Here is a 15,995-nt window from a genome sequence, read left to right on the forward strand (position 1 = left end):
ACAACGTTTTGTCAGGGTGAATGTTAAAAACTATCTTTGCATGTATTTTGAAAAATAAGAGCTATTTTTATTAAAAAAAATGAATGTTAAAAATTGTCTTTACATATAATTAAGAAAAGATACAATACTATTAAAAAATGTTACTTCCTTCTCCATGTCTCACTTTTCCTTATCTGTAAAACGAAGGGCTTGGATTAATTTTTATCTTAGACCTGTTATTAATGCATTTCTGAGCAAAGGCTAGTTCATGACGGAAATGAGATTTTAGCAAGATTTAAAGCTATAAGGTGCCACAAATAAGACAGAGCAAATTAAAGGCTGCGCACGAACATCGAAAGGAAAGAAGACCTTAACAGTAACATTGTTTTGCAGGGAATACCCAACTCCCTAAAGAAAGGCAGGTTTGGAACACTGAGGTAAGCCAGGAGGTAGAAATCAGTGAGAGCAAAAAACGAAAGAAACAGAAGGCTGGAAGATAAACTACCTGCCTCCCCGGGGCGGAGTCTTGCCCCAGAGACACACCCCCGAATTTAAACTGAGCCCAAGTTCCGGCTTTGGCTGCCTGCTGCAGAGACTGACCAGAGATCCCTCTGAGGTAGAGACCTGCAGGTTCTAACGCACACACCCGCGTGCTGAGACCCTCTCAGACTCCCAGCCGACCCTCTCCCGCTGCTCAGGGCTGCTCTTGCTTTTAGAGCATCCACTCCTCAGACCCAATCATGAGTGACCAGTCTGTCTTCGATACCGATGTCATCACCCTGACCCGTTTCGTCATGGAGGAGGGCAGGAAAGCCAAAGGCACAGGCGAGATGACCCAGTTGCTTAACAGCCTTTGCACGGCTGTCAAAGCCATCTCCTCTGCTGTGCGGAAAGCAGGCATAGCCCATCTGTGAGTATTTGGCACCTGTCCTTCCTTTGCAAGCTCCCTTTCCTCCTTCCCTGGCTAAGGCAGCTCCCAGCCTCAGTCATTCCTTCTGCACCCCAGTCTAAACCCGTGACCCTAGATCCCCTTATTCCCTTCCCATGACCGCACTTCCTCCCACCCACTTTTCTGGGCTTCCCATTCAGGGCCAGCCCACCGGTGCCCATCTGTGGCACGGATTGTTTAATCTCTCAAATCCTGGTGTGTAGTCAAAGCTTCGTTCAATTGGCAGAAAAATTCCTGGCTTTTTCTCCAGAGCGACTACTTTGTAGCATTGGAAGCTTTAAAGAAGCAGGCATTTTGATCTGGAAGGAACTTTCATCATCTTGCAGATTATTTTACCTAAAGGAATTCTTTATCTTATAGATGAGGAAACTGGGTCCGGAGGAGATCAGTGACTTTGTGTAAGGTCACCGGAGGAGAGATAGCCAAGGTCTTCCGACTTCCGACCCTGTGATTTAAAGGGTGGATTAAAATGCCCTCTTCTAGTCTGAGTGGAAATCATAAGGGATGGAGAGGTGAAGAATTTGGAGAGTTTTCCCATAGGAGTGTGACTCATATCCCAATTTTGTTTATAGGAGAGATGAGGGTTGCAAGGTACCTAAGGGTCTTCTATTACAAATCCCTCTTTTTACAGATAGGCCATACTGAGACCCAGTGACCCAGGTAATGAGTAGGTGGGTTCTTTGACTCTGTTTTGATGTTGCATTGCAAGGCTTCTTATGAGAAATAAGTGAGTGGATGTTTGAAAAGAGGAAAAACCTAACTGTGCTCACTGCATTATATTCATTATACTCCTCTGGTGGCTTTGGACTTAAGGCTGACATCCAGCAACATTTATTGTGCACCTTTTATGTGCCAGGCACGGTGCTAGGTACTGTATATATACATCATCTCTTTCCCTTGTCATTGAAAACATTACTACTCCAAAATAAAGCTTAATGTAAACTTGTGTGGTCAAAAATCCAACTATAAGTGGGCAAGAGCAATTGCTGCTACTACTTTAAGCAGTGGGTATCTTATTAAGCAATTGGTACTTTTGTAAATGGCATCATTTTAAAGGAGCTAGGGGAATTTGCAAAAATCTCATTATATAGCCACTCTCAAGTTTCTTTTATGAGAAAATCCAAAGTTTTGTATACTGGCTTTACTTAATGTGAAGATATACCCATGTATGTCTTTAAAATATATCAAACAGATTTCCCCAAACTTTGTATAACTTTGCATGAAAAACAGAGCTATAAAGGACTTCAGAGCTACTCTAGACCAACCCTTTCATTTTATATTTGAGGAAACTGAGAACCATAAAGGTTAAAAGATTTGCTTAAGAACACTTAGCTCTTAACATCATGTAAATAGGAGATTCAGAATTTGACTCTAGGCCCAAGACTCAAAAAACCAAAGCTTTTCTCACTGGGTTAATCTGCCTATCAAACTATCTGGCCGGGGACAACAGTAAGCATTATTTATTTGAGGATAATCCTTGTACTTCAAAATGATTTTCAAGTCATGCTTCTAGACATAAAAATTGTGTAGTAGCTACATAAGCCTAAAAAAGAATATATTCTTATATTCTGAACTGTCTCTCATACCTGACAAAAAAAGGGTGGGCCTCTCTGGACACAGCTGGAAACAGGACTGAAGGGAGAAAGATCAGTCTCTTCTTTATTACTGCTTAAATTTTGGTCTCAGCAGTCTTTAAAATATATTTCTGTTCATCCTTTACTTAAGATAACATTGCACAGTTATTCTTTTTAGTTAAAATTTAGAGAAAGAGATTGTACCTATGATTTCACTAACATAGGGAACTTCTGGATTTAAGTTCTCCCCCTGACTCATACTGACTGTGGGACACTGAACAAGTAAGTCATTTAACTTCTCAGTGTTCTGTCTACCTAGAAGAATTATTATTCCTATGTCATTATTGTTTTCAAACCATTTAATATAACATTGTTTTACTTGATCTGCACAACTAACATCCCTGTGAGGTAGGCAGTGCTAGTATTACAGCCTATTTTACAGATGAGGAAATGAAGGCTCAGAGAGTTGCTTAAAGTCACAAAGTTATTAAGAAGCAGAGCTCACACTTCAGCCCAAAATGTCTGCCTACAGACATTATAACATAGTAGCAGATGTACTTTGAAATTAGAGAGGCTTTTCATTTGAAATAAACAAACAAAAATAACCAATTAACTCCTGGGGTCTCTAAAAGGGAAGTCAATTTTGGCTCAGAAATGTAACCTCTCTGCCTTTTAGACTCTGCCCCCCTAAGTCCAAAGTTTTCTAGACATTTGTCAATAGATTAGAAAATAAATACTTCTCTCTGTGTCTCTTTCTCTCTGTCTCTATTTCTGTCTTTGGCTGTCTCTGTCTCTTTGGTTGTGTTTCTCTCATCTATTGGTCCCCATTTGGTCCTTGTTTGGCTCCTGAATGACTCAGATTAAAAATAAATTGCAATTATTTCTGCTTGGCCAGAAAACCCAGAAAGTCTTCCCCTCCCAGATTTATTTACTTATTTTGATTTTTTTTTTAACTAGGTGAAAGAGGAGATGATTTGCCTCTGCTGCTACCTAGCCTTAATCACATTAAGGTGCTACCGCATCTTAATGGGTGCAGCTTCAGTCAAACTGAAACCTGTTGTAGACCTTAACGAAAAAGGACAAGGTCTCCTTTTGCATCCAGGGATGCCTCTGGTTGTCTTGATCTTTATCTTGCCACTGGACCCTCTTCTCAGTCTTTTGGTTAAGATCAAGTGCAGTATCAGTGTGTATATCAATGGACCCAGATGGTTCTGGAGGGGAAAGTGAGGCAGGTGATCTTGCACTGTTCTCCCTTATTTAAATCCAATTCAGTTGCATGTCACCTTCCTATTCTTCCAGAAAATAAGACACAAACCACCATTACTACAGGTCTTCAAAGTAGTATTTTCCATTTGAATGACTAGATAATTGCTCCAAGTCTTTGTTATGCTTGGACCTGCCACGGTGTTACAATTCACTGGGATCTGATTTTTGCTAACAAAATCCATCTGGCAGATTTTTAGACTAGATAAAACCACCTATTCATAGTAATTTTGTGGTTTAGTAATTTTTCAGTTTTTTTTTTTTTTAAATTTATAGTTTCATTGGCAGGACTATTGGAATGATCTGCTATCTTCTCCAACTTATTTTACAAATGAGGAAACTGAGGCAAACAGGGTTTTAAGTGACTTGCCCAGGGTCACATAGATAGTAAGTGTTAATAGCTGACATTTACATAATATCTTAAGATTTATAGCATCCCTCTCTCTTTTTTTCACTATTCAGATCAAGCACCACCTTCTACATGAGATCTTTCCAAAGCTATCAGTGCTCTCCCTAACCACTTTGTATTTAACTACCTTGTATTTATATTTGTATTTATTCTGCATATATTTATCTATATACATGTTACCCCTCTAACAAATGGAAGGTCTTTCATCATTTTTTAAAGTATTTGTTTCCCTAGTACTAGCACATTCCCTCTCACATTATAGTTGCTTAATAAATTTTTGTTTTGATTGATGATAGATCTGGAGTCATCTACATAGAGGTGATATTTACATTTCTGTAAACTGATGCAGTCACAAAATAGGAGAAGTCAGAGTGAAAATAGAAGAGGGATGAAGACAAGGAATGAATATGACATGAATGATGATCAAGCAAAGAAGATCAAAAAAGGAGCAATCAGACAGATAGAAGAAGATACAGGAAACGGTAGTATCATAAAAACCCAAAGAAGATTTATCAGTGAGGAAAGAAAGGGTAATTAAGATCAGTATCTGAAAGATACATAAGAATGAGAACTGAGAAAAGGCCATTAGATTTGGCAATTAAGAGATTATTGATAATTTTGGAGAGTTTAGTTTCAATTCAATGCTGAAGTAAGAAACCAGATTGCATCGGATTGAGCAGAGAATAAAAGAAATGGAGGCAATGAAGTAAGAGAAGTACAAGTAGAGGCAATGAGTATTCATGATTTTCTCAAGGAAATTGGATAATAAATAGAGAATAATTGATAAATTCAGGATAATAGCTAACAGGAATGGTAGTGTCTAGTGAGGATTTTTTTTTCTTTTTTTCAAAGATGGGAAATTTGAGCATGTTCATAGATAACAGGAAAAGAATCCTTAGAGAGGGAGAAACAAAAAAATTAAAAGAGAGAGGAGTTGCTTGTGAGGGCAACCTACTAGAGAAAATGAAAGTAGAATGAGATTGAAATTACGTGTAGAAGAATTGACTTTGTTGAGAAAGACTTTTACTCAAAAACTAGACTAAAAGAAGACATCATGGGGAATAAAGTCAAGGGAATAAAATAAAAGGAAGAACAGGAAGCATTCGGTGTATGACTAGAAGAAAGGAGAGACAGAGTTGGAAACCACAAATATAATCTAAAACAATATGTGATCAGTTTTAAATTCTTTCTTAGGTTTTCATAGAGTTACAGAATTTGGTGCTAGAAAGGATCTTGGATTTTATCTAGTCTAATTCTCAAAATTGTAGCCCACTAATTAGTGTCAAAAACTAGAAACCAGAATTCAAATTTCTTGGTTGATGGTCACCACATTATACTATATGACTTTGAACAAGACACCTGAATTCTATGGACCTCAGTCTCCTCATTTGTAAAATGGAGATAATCTTTGTTTGACTCAATTCACATGGTGTTGTGAGAATTTGATGAGAAAATTTAAGTAAACAGAACAGTATTTGAAATACCTGTGATTTCATCAGTGAGGGTCCACTTTTACTCTCACTTTCTGCTTAACCCAATGCAATCTGGCTTCTGACCTCAAAATGGTGAAATGGTGCTCTCCAGAATTATCAATGATCTCTTAATTGCCAAATCTAACGGTCTTTTTTCAGTTCTCATCCTTACTGGCCTTTCTGCAATATCTAATGCAGTTAATCATTCATTGATATTATTTTCTCTCTGAGTTTTCATGATACCACGTTCTTCTGTTGTTTTTAAAGAATTTCTGTGACATTTCTTTTTTTTCTTCCTCCCTCCCTCATTCCCTCCCTATCTCTCTCCTTCTCCCTTCTTCTCCCTTCCCCTTTCCCTCCCTCTCTTTCTGCCCTTCTTCCTCCTTTTTTTCCTTCCCTTCTCTTTCCCTGTCTCCCTTTTTCTCTATTCTTCTCTCTTTCTCTGTCTCAATCCCACTCTGTCTCTTCCCCCCCCTCTCCTCCCCCCTTCACTACTCTTCCTTTATCTCCCTCCCTCCCTTTCTCTGCTTCTCCCTCTTCCTATCTTCTCCCTCTCTCTCCTCTCCTTTTCTCTTTTTCTCTCTCCCTTTCTCTCCTTCTCACCCTTCCTCTCTGCCTTTTTCTCTCCTTTTTCCTCTTCACCTCCTTACTCCTCATCCCTGTCCCTTTCCCCGCTCTCTCATTCTCCTCCCCCTCGTTTGCCCTTTCTCATTCTCCCTCTCCCCCATCCTTCCTCTCATCCTCTCTGGTTTTTCCCCTCCTTTTCTCCCAACTCCCCTCTCCCTTTTCCTCTCCCCCTCCTACCTTCTCTGCCTCTCTCTCTCTTCTTGCCCTAAGAACAGATTTGTGCCATAAAATATCTCGTGCTAGACTTTGTATTTAATGAATATCCTTTAAGAATCACCAGTGAGAAACTCAGTGATTTGGACACTTTCCCACCTTCCCTCACTCACCCCACCTCCTAAAAATAATAATAATAAAAAAGATAATAAGTTACTCCAGTTTAAACTTTGGAACCACTGAATTAATGTTAAACTAATAAATGGCAAATGACCACTTTAGGGCTTTTGGTGTTATGATGGTGTTTATTGACATGATTAGATTTGGGGCATTTTCATCTATCAAGGTTGTAGCTATTGAATTCCCCACTTGCATATTTTTGTATTATGAATTTTAGTTTCTACCTCTGACCAGAACCACACTTGTCTAGTGAAAAACAAGGCTTAATTGTATTGACACCAACTTTAGGGTTGAGAGAATTTTTTTTCTTGCTTTCAAGCTTACATAAGTTGTTGTCTTTGTTGGTTTCAAAGTCCTCAACTTGTTTCCGAGTTGATCCTTGAACTTGTAAGACTGGTTGGTCCATCTGTGGTTAAAATATCCAGTCGTTGTGCTATGTCCATTTAACATACTTTTTGACCTTAGTCAACCAGGTTAAAAGATTACAATTCTTGCCATTTCTCCTTTTATTCTCTTTTCATGCAAGTCAAGTGTGATGAAAACAAGCATTTGGACTTTAGAATGTTATCCAGAGTGCGGGCACTCCTCAATACTTGTTCTAAATTCAAGCTTTATCATGATGGTATTAGGAGAGAACTGGTTCTTATCAAAAGTATTGGCTTTGATACAGGGAAACTTAAAAAGCTATTTTAAAATAAATGTTGGAAATCTTGGTCACCAGTTGTCTTATCCACAGCGCTTCATAAATATAATAGAAATGAATTTCCCAATCTATACAAAAACAAAGATGTATTTTAGGACTGTTTCCTTTTGAAATGGTTCTGTTAGTTTTGTGATTATAGGGAACAAAATAATAGATTAAAACAAAATCCCACCTATGCCTGGTCATAAATTAATCATTTTGCTTTTAAAAAACATGACAGGCAATTAGGTGGTACAGTGGATAGAACACTGGCCCTGGAGTCAGGGGGACCTGAGTTCCCACATCCCTTGAGTGAAGTCACTTATCTCTGATTGCTCCCCTTCTGCTTCCCCCCCCCCAAAAAAAAAAGATTTTTATAGAGAAGAATAATCTAAATTTTACACACACACACACACACCCCTATCTATTTGTGTGTTTCTTGTAGGAATATTTTTAAGTTTCAACTTGTATCACTGATAAGCCCTGATAGTAACTCCTTTCATAAATTTGGGCGACCCACCTTTGTGGGACTTGGATTTCTTATTTATAAAATGTGGCAGTTGGATTAGATGGCCTTCTAAGGATCTTGTCAGTTCTAAAGTTCTAAGTAAAAGATGAATAATGGGTGAAATATGAAAGACACCCAAGTTTGTATCTTAACAGGTTTATTTTCTTAAGATATTGGCTGTGAAGCCAACTAGTTTGAGTGAAGTTTTTTCTTTACATTTTAATATATTTTACTTTTCCCCAATTACATGTAAAAACAAGTTTAATATTTTTAAAAATGTTTTTGAAAAGAAGTTTTAAGTTCCCAATTATCTCCAGACCTTCCTCCCCACATTGAGAAGGCAAGCAATTTTATCTAGGTTATACGCACATGTTTTAGTCATTCTGTGAAAGAGAACACAAATGAAAAACAAACAAAACAAGTCCATGATAAAAAAAGAAAGTAAAGAGAAAATATGCTTCAACCTGCATTCAGATTCCTTTAGTCCTTTAGTCAAAGAAAGATTCCTTTCTTTGAAGGAGAGGGTTTGAGATATGAAGAAGGTTCCTTTACTGAAAGAAAAGATTTGAGGAAAGGGGAAAGGTTTGTAAAATAGCTTCTTTGGAGAATGATTTAGAGTCAGAGAAAAAGAAAAAGTATTGCCATGTAGCAGCAAAGACCTAGTAAGTATTAAATAACAAATTTGTGGTACATTTTAACAGCATAGTTGATTTTTTTTTCCCCCAGTCACACTTGAATAAGATATTGCTAAGAATAACTAAGTCATTCATAGTTGATCATCATACAATATTGCTGTTAACTGTATACAATGTTCTGCTTTTGCTCATTTCACTTTGTATCAGTTTATGTAAGTCTTTCCAGGTTTTTCTGAGAGCATCCTACTTGTCATTTTTTATGGTATAATAATATTCCATCATAATCATATAGAGCAACACAACTTGTTCAACCATTCTCCTATTTATGGTCATCCCCTCAATTCCCAATTCTTTGCCCATCATATAAAAAACTGCTATAATTTTTTTTTGTACATATAGGTCTTTTCTTTTTTTGTTTTTTATCTCTTTGGGATATTACGCAGTGGTGTTTCTTGGTCAAATGCTATGCATGGTTTTACAGCTCTTTGGACATAGTTCCAAATTGCTCTTCAAAGTGGTTGAATCAGTATACAGTTTCACCAAAAGTTTATTAATATCTCAATTTTCCCACATCCCTTGAGTGAAATTTTATTTTCATGCTCTTACATACAAAGTTTTTTAGTAACATTCTATTGCAAATAACACCTACATAAGTTTCAGTGAAATGTAAATCAAATCCAAAGCATCTTTTACTCACTAATATCCTCTGTCTGAGGCCTTACAGTTAGGTGGTATTTTTTTTTCAAGGGGGGGGGAAATGGTTGTGGTGCTTCTTTAGGTTCTTTCCCAGAAAATTAACTAATGACCAAGAGCTTAATCCTTATGAGAGTAACGAAAAAACTCCTCTGTTTCTGGGTCTACTTGAAGTATATAGGAATGTTCTTTCTTCATCATTAGAGTATAAGTAGGGATTGTTTCTTTATAACTGCATCCCTAGTGCTAGGACAGAGTCTGGCACATAATAGATACTTTAAAAATATTTGTTGATGGATGAAAAATTCCACTTGAATCCAATTAATCTTTGGATTCTAAAGGTCTTTAATGCCTTTTTCTCTCCTTTTTCCTGATTAGTGTTTAATCTTTGTCGCGTAAATTATTACATTTAATTTTTTTACATTTTCTTCATAGTTTTTATGATTTTTTTTGACTCATTATTTAGAATATCATTATTTAGTATCCATTTGAGCGTTTGTCGTTTGGTCATATTTGCTTTACTAATTATAATATGATAATAATACTTTAAAGTATGATTTCTTTTTTCCTTTTTTCATATGCTTATGAGTTTTTTTTTTCCTTTTGAGGCAATGAGGGTTAAATGACCTGCCCAGAGTCACACAGCTAATAGTAACATTCTATTGCAAATAACACCTACATAAGTTTCAGTGAAATGTAAATCAAATCCAAATCATCTTTTCCTCACTAATATCCTCTGTCTGAGGCCTTATAGTTAGATGGTACTGTTTTTTCAAGGGGGGAAAATGGTTGTGGTGCTTCTTTAGGTTCTTTCCCAGAAAATTAACTAATGACCAAGAGCTTAATCCTTATGAAAGTAACGAAAAAACTCTCTTGAGTGTCTGAGGCTTGATTTGAACTCAAGTCTTCCTGACTTCAATGCTGGTATTCTATTCACTACAACACCTAGCTGACCTTATTGTGAATTCTTTATTATCTAGCATATGGTCACTTTTTGTAAAGATGCTTTTGATGAAGGAAAATATTTTTACTCTTTAAGATTCTAAATCTTTAAGACTCCAAATGTAAAAGGCCATCACATTTTATTTATCTTTAGTCTTTGCTCTAATATTTCCTTTTCATCACTGAATTTTAGAGTTTGATTTTCTTCTTGGCTGTTTTGTTAAAATCTTCTGTCCTTTGTTTTGACCACAAATTATCCCTCCCATTTTTTAAAACTATGTTCTAATTTTCTTTTTAGCTCTTCAACTCTTGTTTATCATAAAGGTGAGGTTTCTTGTAAGTTTTCCATTCTGTCCTTTGTAATTCTAGTTATAATTACTAAAGAATAATTTTCTCCTGGAGATTTTTCTCTTATTATTTTAGCATATTATGTTTTAATTGTAGAAGAATTGTAGCCTTCCCCCACCATATGCCTTGAGCCTTTCTCCTCTTCCCCATTTCCTCTATTTGTTTCATGGAATCTTCTGAAAATATTTGTTTCTTTCCTTCTTTTTTCTCCTGTCGATATTATTTTACTAGGGCTATTTCTTGATGCTTTGAGAAAGTAAAGGAGTATAGGCTTAGACACAAGTTTCACTTGGTCATCCTTCTAGAAGTTCTCTCTGTTATCTTCTTAGTTGTCTAATCTTGGACTGAGAAGCTTTTTTTTTTTCTTTTGTGAAGTTTCCAAATAAGGGATATATGGGAGGAGGGGTAGAAATTTTTTAAATTTAGGAGAATATCATTCCCTTGACTTTTTCCCCCCCCACCAGTGTCCCTAGATGTCCAAATTCTATCACCATTAGGTTAGGTAATGTCAGTTTTAATTATTTTTAGTTCCGTCATTTCTGCATTCACAACTTATTTCACTTGTCCCTTCTCAACTAACATGTCCACTACTCTAGTTGAGACCCTTGTCACCTCTTGCCTAGACTATTGCAACAGCCTCCTAATTGGATTCTCTGCTGAAAATCTCATCCCATTTGAATCTCATTCTCTACATTACTGCTAACGAAATTTTCCTTAAAAATGGCTGCCTTCTGCTTTAATTTCCATTTCTCTAATCAACAATGATTTAGAGCATTTTTTTCATATGTATATAAATTGTTTTGATTTCTTCATTGAAAAACTGTCTGTTCTTCCTTTAGGATGAAATATAAACTTTTCCATTTGACTTTTTTTTTTGTCAGTTGGGGTTGAGTAACTTGCTCAAGATCACACAGCTAGGATGCGTTGAGCATGTGAGGTGGCTTTAAACTCAGGTCCTCCTGAATTCATGACTGGTGCTTTATCCATTGTGCCACCTAGCTGCCCCAAATGTGCTTTGTCCTCCCCATTGAGGAATCCAACTGGGTCTCACGTGACAGTCAGGGATACTGCCCACTATCTTGATGGAGAAAGGCATCCATTTAACTTTTTAAAAGCTTTTCACAACTGGACCTTAGATTACTTTTTTGGTGTTGATATGCATTACTCCTAATGAGATACTGGAGATACCAAGACAAAAGATACCAAGAGTAGTTTATATTCTATTCATTCTTCTTCCTTTCACTGATTCTAGAAAAAAAACTGATTGTCCTGCCTCCCTCCCCCCCTCCAGTTTTAAATGCAAAGTATGCAGAAACTATGTAATCACAACAGATGCCATTGAATTTTCCAATTGTTACACAGAGTCTTCCTTATTTGACTGCATGCAATTGAGAAATGAAATCTTAGAATTGGACTTCAAACCTTTACTGGGAAAATTTTTTTGACCATGGTGTAGACATCAGAGATTTTATCCTCAAGGTAGAAGGTTGTGTGTAGGAGTTTCTCCCACAGTCTGAAACTTATCTTGGGAATTCAATTCAATTAAACCCCTCTATTTCAATTTTAAAGTTTTACACACTCAGCCCTAACCTATTTTTCCAACCTCATTGGTCATTACTCTCCCTATTGCAGTAAATGACCCAGAAAAGCTTGACTTCTGTCTACTGTCCCCATACCTCACTGAACCCTTCACTTCCTTTAAGATGAATCTTAGGCAGAATCTTTTCTGATTCACCCCAATTTCCAGGCTTTTACTCCCAAAATGCCTTCTATGTCTATAAAGATGTTTGTATATATTATCCTATGATGTCATTAGCCCTCTTCAAAAATGAAGGACAAACAAAATGTATGTTCATGCATGTGTAAAACTTTGGGAAAAGCAACCAAATGCCTGGAGACCTGCAGATAAAATCAATCATTTTTAAGATAGGGTGGGAAAATCCCCATAATATCAAAGTGATAGGTTTCGTTGTTCACTTAATTCTTGCTCTTTCCCTAAGAATTCTTTCTTAAAAGGAGGGGAAACTGAGACACTGGCATTCTGTGGGTAATCTGATTCATCTTTATTTATTTTTTTCTGGGAAGGAGTTGGAGATAGCATTGGGTGGGACATGAGTTCCATGTGCCTGATTACTTTCTTACTTGATAACTAATTATATTAGAATAACATTATCTAGGACTTTGATAGTCTCCAGATGTTCTTCTCTCAGAAATCTTGACTAGTTTCTAGATGTCACAGAATTTATCCTGGTCTTCCGGGTAGATAGTGAAGATAATGTGTTATCGGTTTTTTGTCTCTGTAAAATTCGGTCAATGAGTAAATTGGATTTTCTAAGCTGACTGATCTTTGTTCCTAGGATTAAATATGAAACTCTGTTTGACATATAAAGTTCTTCCCATCCTTGTCCCTTGCTGCCTTTCTTGTCTTTTTACATGTTACTTCTCACTATGTACTCTATAGTCCAGCCACACTGACTGACTTAGTGTTTCTTGCACATGGCACTGCATTTCCTATCTATGTATCTTTGCATAGAGCCATTGCCCATACCTGCAATTTATACTTCCTCATTTATACATCTTAGTCTCTCTGGTTTCTTTTAAGACTCATCAAATTCTAGCTTCTGCAAGAAGCTCTGCCTGTATCTTTCTCTCTATGATTACATTTCATCCACTTTGTATATACTTTGTGTGTGCCTGATTATTTTCCTCATTAGAACATAAGCTCCTTGAAGGCATGCCGCTGGTTTTTCCCTTTTTTGGGGGGAGAAGTTGGGAGGATATTTCCGGTACTTAACATAGTGTAATGTACATAGTAAATACATAAATAAAAGTTCTATTGGCCTACGGCTATGCTTGCAATTCCAGTGGTACCTTTTATCTGCTACTGCTTAATTATTGCTTCATCTAAGTAAACAGAATTTGCAATGGCAGGAGATACTGAGCAGAAACAGAATACAGAACTGTAAAATGTGTGTGTATGTGTATTGTATTATAAATTTAAATACATATATACACATATATGTCTTGGTGTTTGAAGAAATTCAAATGACTAGTTACAAGTTAAAATATTTTTTCTTAACAACTATTATCAATAAATATTTAACTTATACATTCATATCTTTCTCAGCCAAACTGTTGATAGTGATTCTAGGCAGATGGATTCTTGCCTATTTTACATTTTCCTGCTGTTTATGTTAATTATTGACAGAGTTTAGTTCTCAGTAATTAAGTAATCTCTCCCCTCAAATACAGCAACCTTGTTCATCTCAAAGATGCCTCAAACCATCTTTTCTGTTCCTTTCTTCTTTCCAGGTCATAAATAGAAAAAGTGAAAAAAAAAAATCACACAAATCTTTTACTTCTTTGCGGTTTTTGCTTTTGAAGTTGCTTTTGAAGGGGGAGACCTTGGCTTTAATAATCAAATTGCCAACCATTTAATTATCTTTTTTCCATTGGAATTTATTTGGAATGATTTTTTTTTTTACTAGTCACTATAGTTTTATAAAATGCTCAGGCCAACTTTCCTCTCCTTCCCATACCACCATGCTTTTTTAAAAATGCCTTATCTTATTTTAATTATAATAATTTGTAATACTCCCTACCCACTCCTAAAAGCTTCCCTTATTTCAAAGAAAAACACATGGAAACCAGTTGGCACAGTTGTTTGATACTATAAGCAATCAATCAACAAGTATATATAAATACTTTCTATATCCTAAGCACTGTGCCAGATGTTAGGAATGGAAGTACAAAGAATCATATAATTCCTACTCAAAAAGAACTTTCATTCTAATTAGGGAGATAGCAAATATAAAATCTATTCTTCTTAAATATAAAGTTTTACACATGCATGAACATACATTTTGTTTGTCCTTCATTTTTGAAGAGGGCTAATGACATCATAGGATAATATATACAAACATCTTTATAGACATAGAAGGCATTTTGGGAGTAAAAGCCTGGAAATTGGGGTGAATCAGAAAAGATTCTGCCTAAGATTCATCTTAAAGGAAGTGAAGGGTTCAGTGAGGTATGGGGACAGTAGACAGAAGTCAAGCTTTTCTGGGTCATTTACTGCAATAGGGAGAGTAATGACCAATGAGGTTGGAAAAATAGGTTAGGGCTGAGTGTGTAAAACTTTAAAATTGAAATAGAGGGGTTTAATTTAATTGAAGCCATTGGTGTATAGGTGTATAATGGATGTACCAGTACTTTGAATATCCAAGATGTTCCTCTTTCACTGTTGCCTTTCACTCAAACTACTTCTGGCTGTGTTCTCCCCATTGGTAGAGGACTAGTGACCAGAACCCATGTTCCAATAAACTAACTAATCTCAATTAACCTTTACACAGCTATTTTTAAAAAAATTTAATATTGCTTCCAATTACATGTGACAGCAAATTTAACATTTCCCCCCACATTTCTAGTTTTAAACTCTTCCCCTCCCCCAATTTAACATACATGTGTAGTCTTGCAAAATCTATCCATGTGAAGCTATTTAAAAAAAAATTTACTTTAAAAACAAAGGAAGAACAAATGAACAAACATTTTCCCCAGAATATTCAGGGCATACTTTCTACTACACCACCTAATTTCTGAGGAAATAAGCTTGAAACTTAACTCAGTTCTTACAAAGCATTTGTCCTAGAAGTTCATGTCCTAATATAGCATGATTATAAGATGAAACTTGCTGTTGGGCTAGTATCCAGGTCACTCCCCAGAATAATTTCTTGCTCCCTGGACCAATATAGCAGTGGCAGAGAAATCTAGCCTGGATTCTGCCTCCCACATTCCTGTAGCTTGCTCTCTGAACCTTTTGAAACTCCTGAAGTCAGAGATTTACAATCCTTTGACCTGAACTTTTCCATGAATAAAGGAGTCACTAACCATCTTCCAAAAAATGAACGGGGCCTCCAAAGCCAATCATAGAACCTTTTCTTCAATATGTGGCTAAATTGGACTATTTATAGTAGGGACTCTCTATGCATAGTCTATCATCTGTCTCTCCAGGACATTTTTTGCGTCACTATAATTCTTCCAGAAGTAGATTTCCCAGGTTTTTTACATGGGGAGTTGTCATCCCAGGTCCTTTTCACATGCACCAGACCCACAGTACTTTCTGGTCATCATTTCTTCCCTTGATATAACTTTAAAAACTTCAAATGCTTTTTGTCATCTTCATCCTTATTAGCTTTCCTCACCAGTCACATCTCCTTCTGAGTTTTATAACTCAGGACATTGTTCTTAAAGAACCATGTCATACATCCTCTATTACTTGACCTTGCTTCCATCATTTATACATATTTTAAAAAATTCAGTGAATTACTTTGCATTCACATTCATTTCTTTCAACAACTCTTAAAAATTTTTTTTGTGTCTGCAGAATTCCAGTCTTAAGAATTTCCTACTTCTCCTGGAATAACATTTCCTATTAGGATTTTAATCAGTGGGAGCCTACCTATCCTTTCTTTGAATCTTTTGACATTTGCTTTCCCTAAATCTAGGCATTTATCCTTTCTGAGCCTTAGGTTCTTTAGCTGTAAAATAGAAACAGTGGTACTTATAGTACCTATCTCAGGAT

At 36.3% G+C, this 15,995-nt stretch overlaps 1 protein-coding gene across 1 annotated transcript in view; it reads left to right on the forward strand.

Annotated features, from left to right (window-relative positions):
* Nucleotides 1–547: 547 nt before the first annotated feature.
* LOC100932765 (fructose-1,6-bisphosphatase 1) overlaps nt 548–15,995 on the forward strand; it is a 33,498-nt gene continuing 18,050 nt past the window's right edge. Inside the window, exon 1 of the mRNA XM_031937735.1 lies at nt 548–889. Within this exon, the coding sequence (XP_031793595.1) occupies nt 720–889 (170 nt within the window). The 5' untranslated portion in view covers nt 548–719. The remainder of the gene's footprint in view (nt 890–15,995) is intronic.

This window comes from Sarcophilus harrisii, chromosome 1 (genome assembly GCF_902635505.1).
Source record: "Sarcophilus harrisii chromosome 1, mSarHar1.11, whole genome shotgun sequence".
NCBI lineage: Eukaryota > Metazoa > Chordata > Mammalia > Dasyuromorphia > Dasyuridae > Sarcophilus > Sarcophilus harrisii.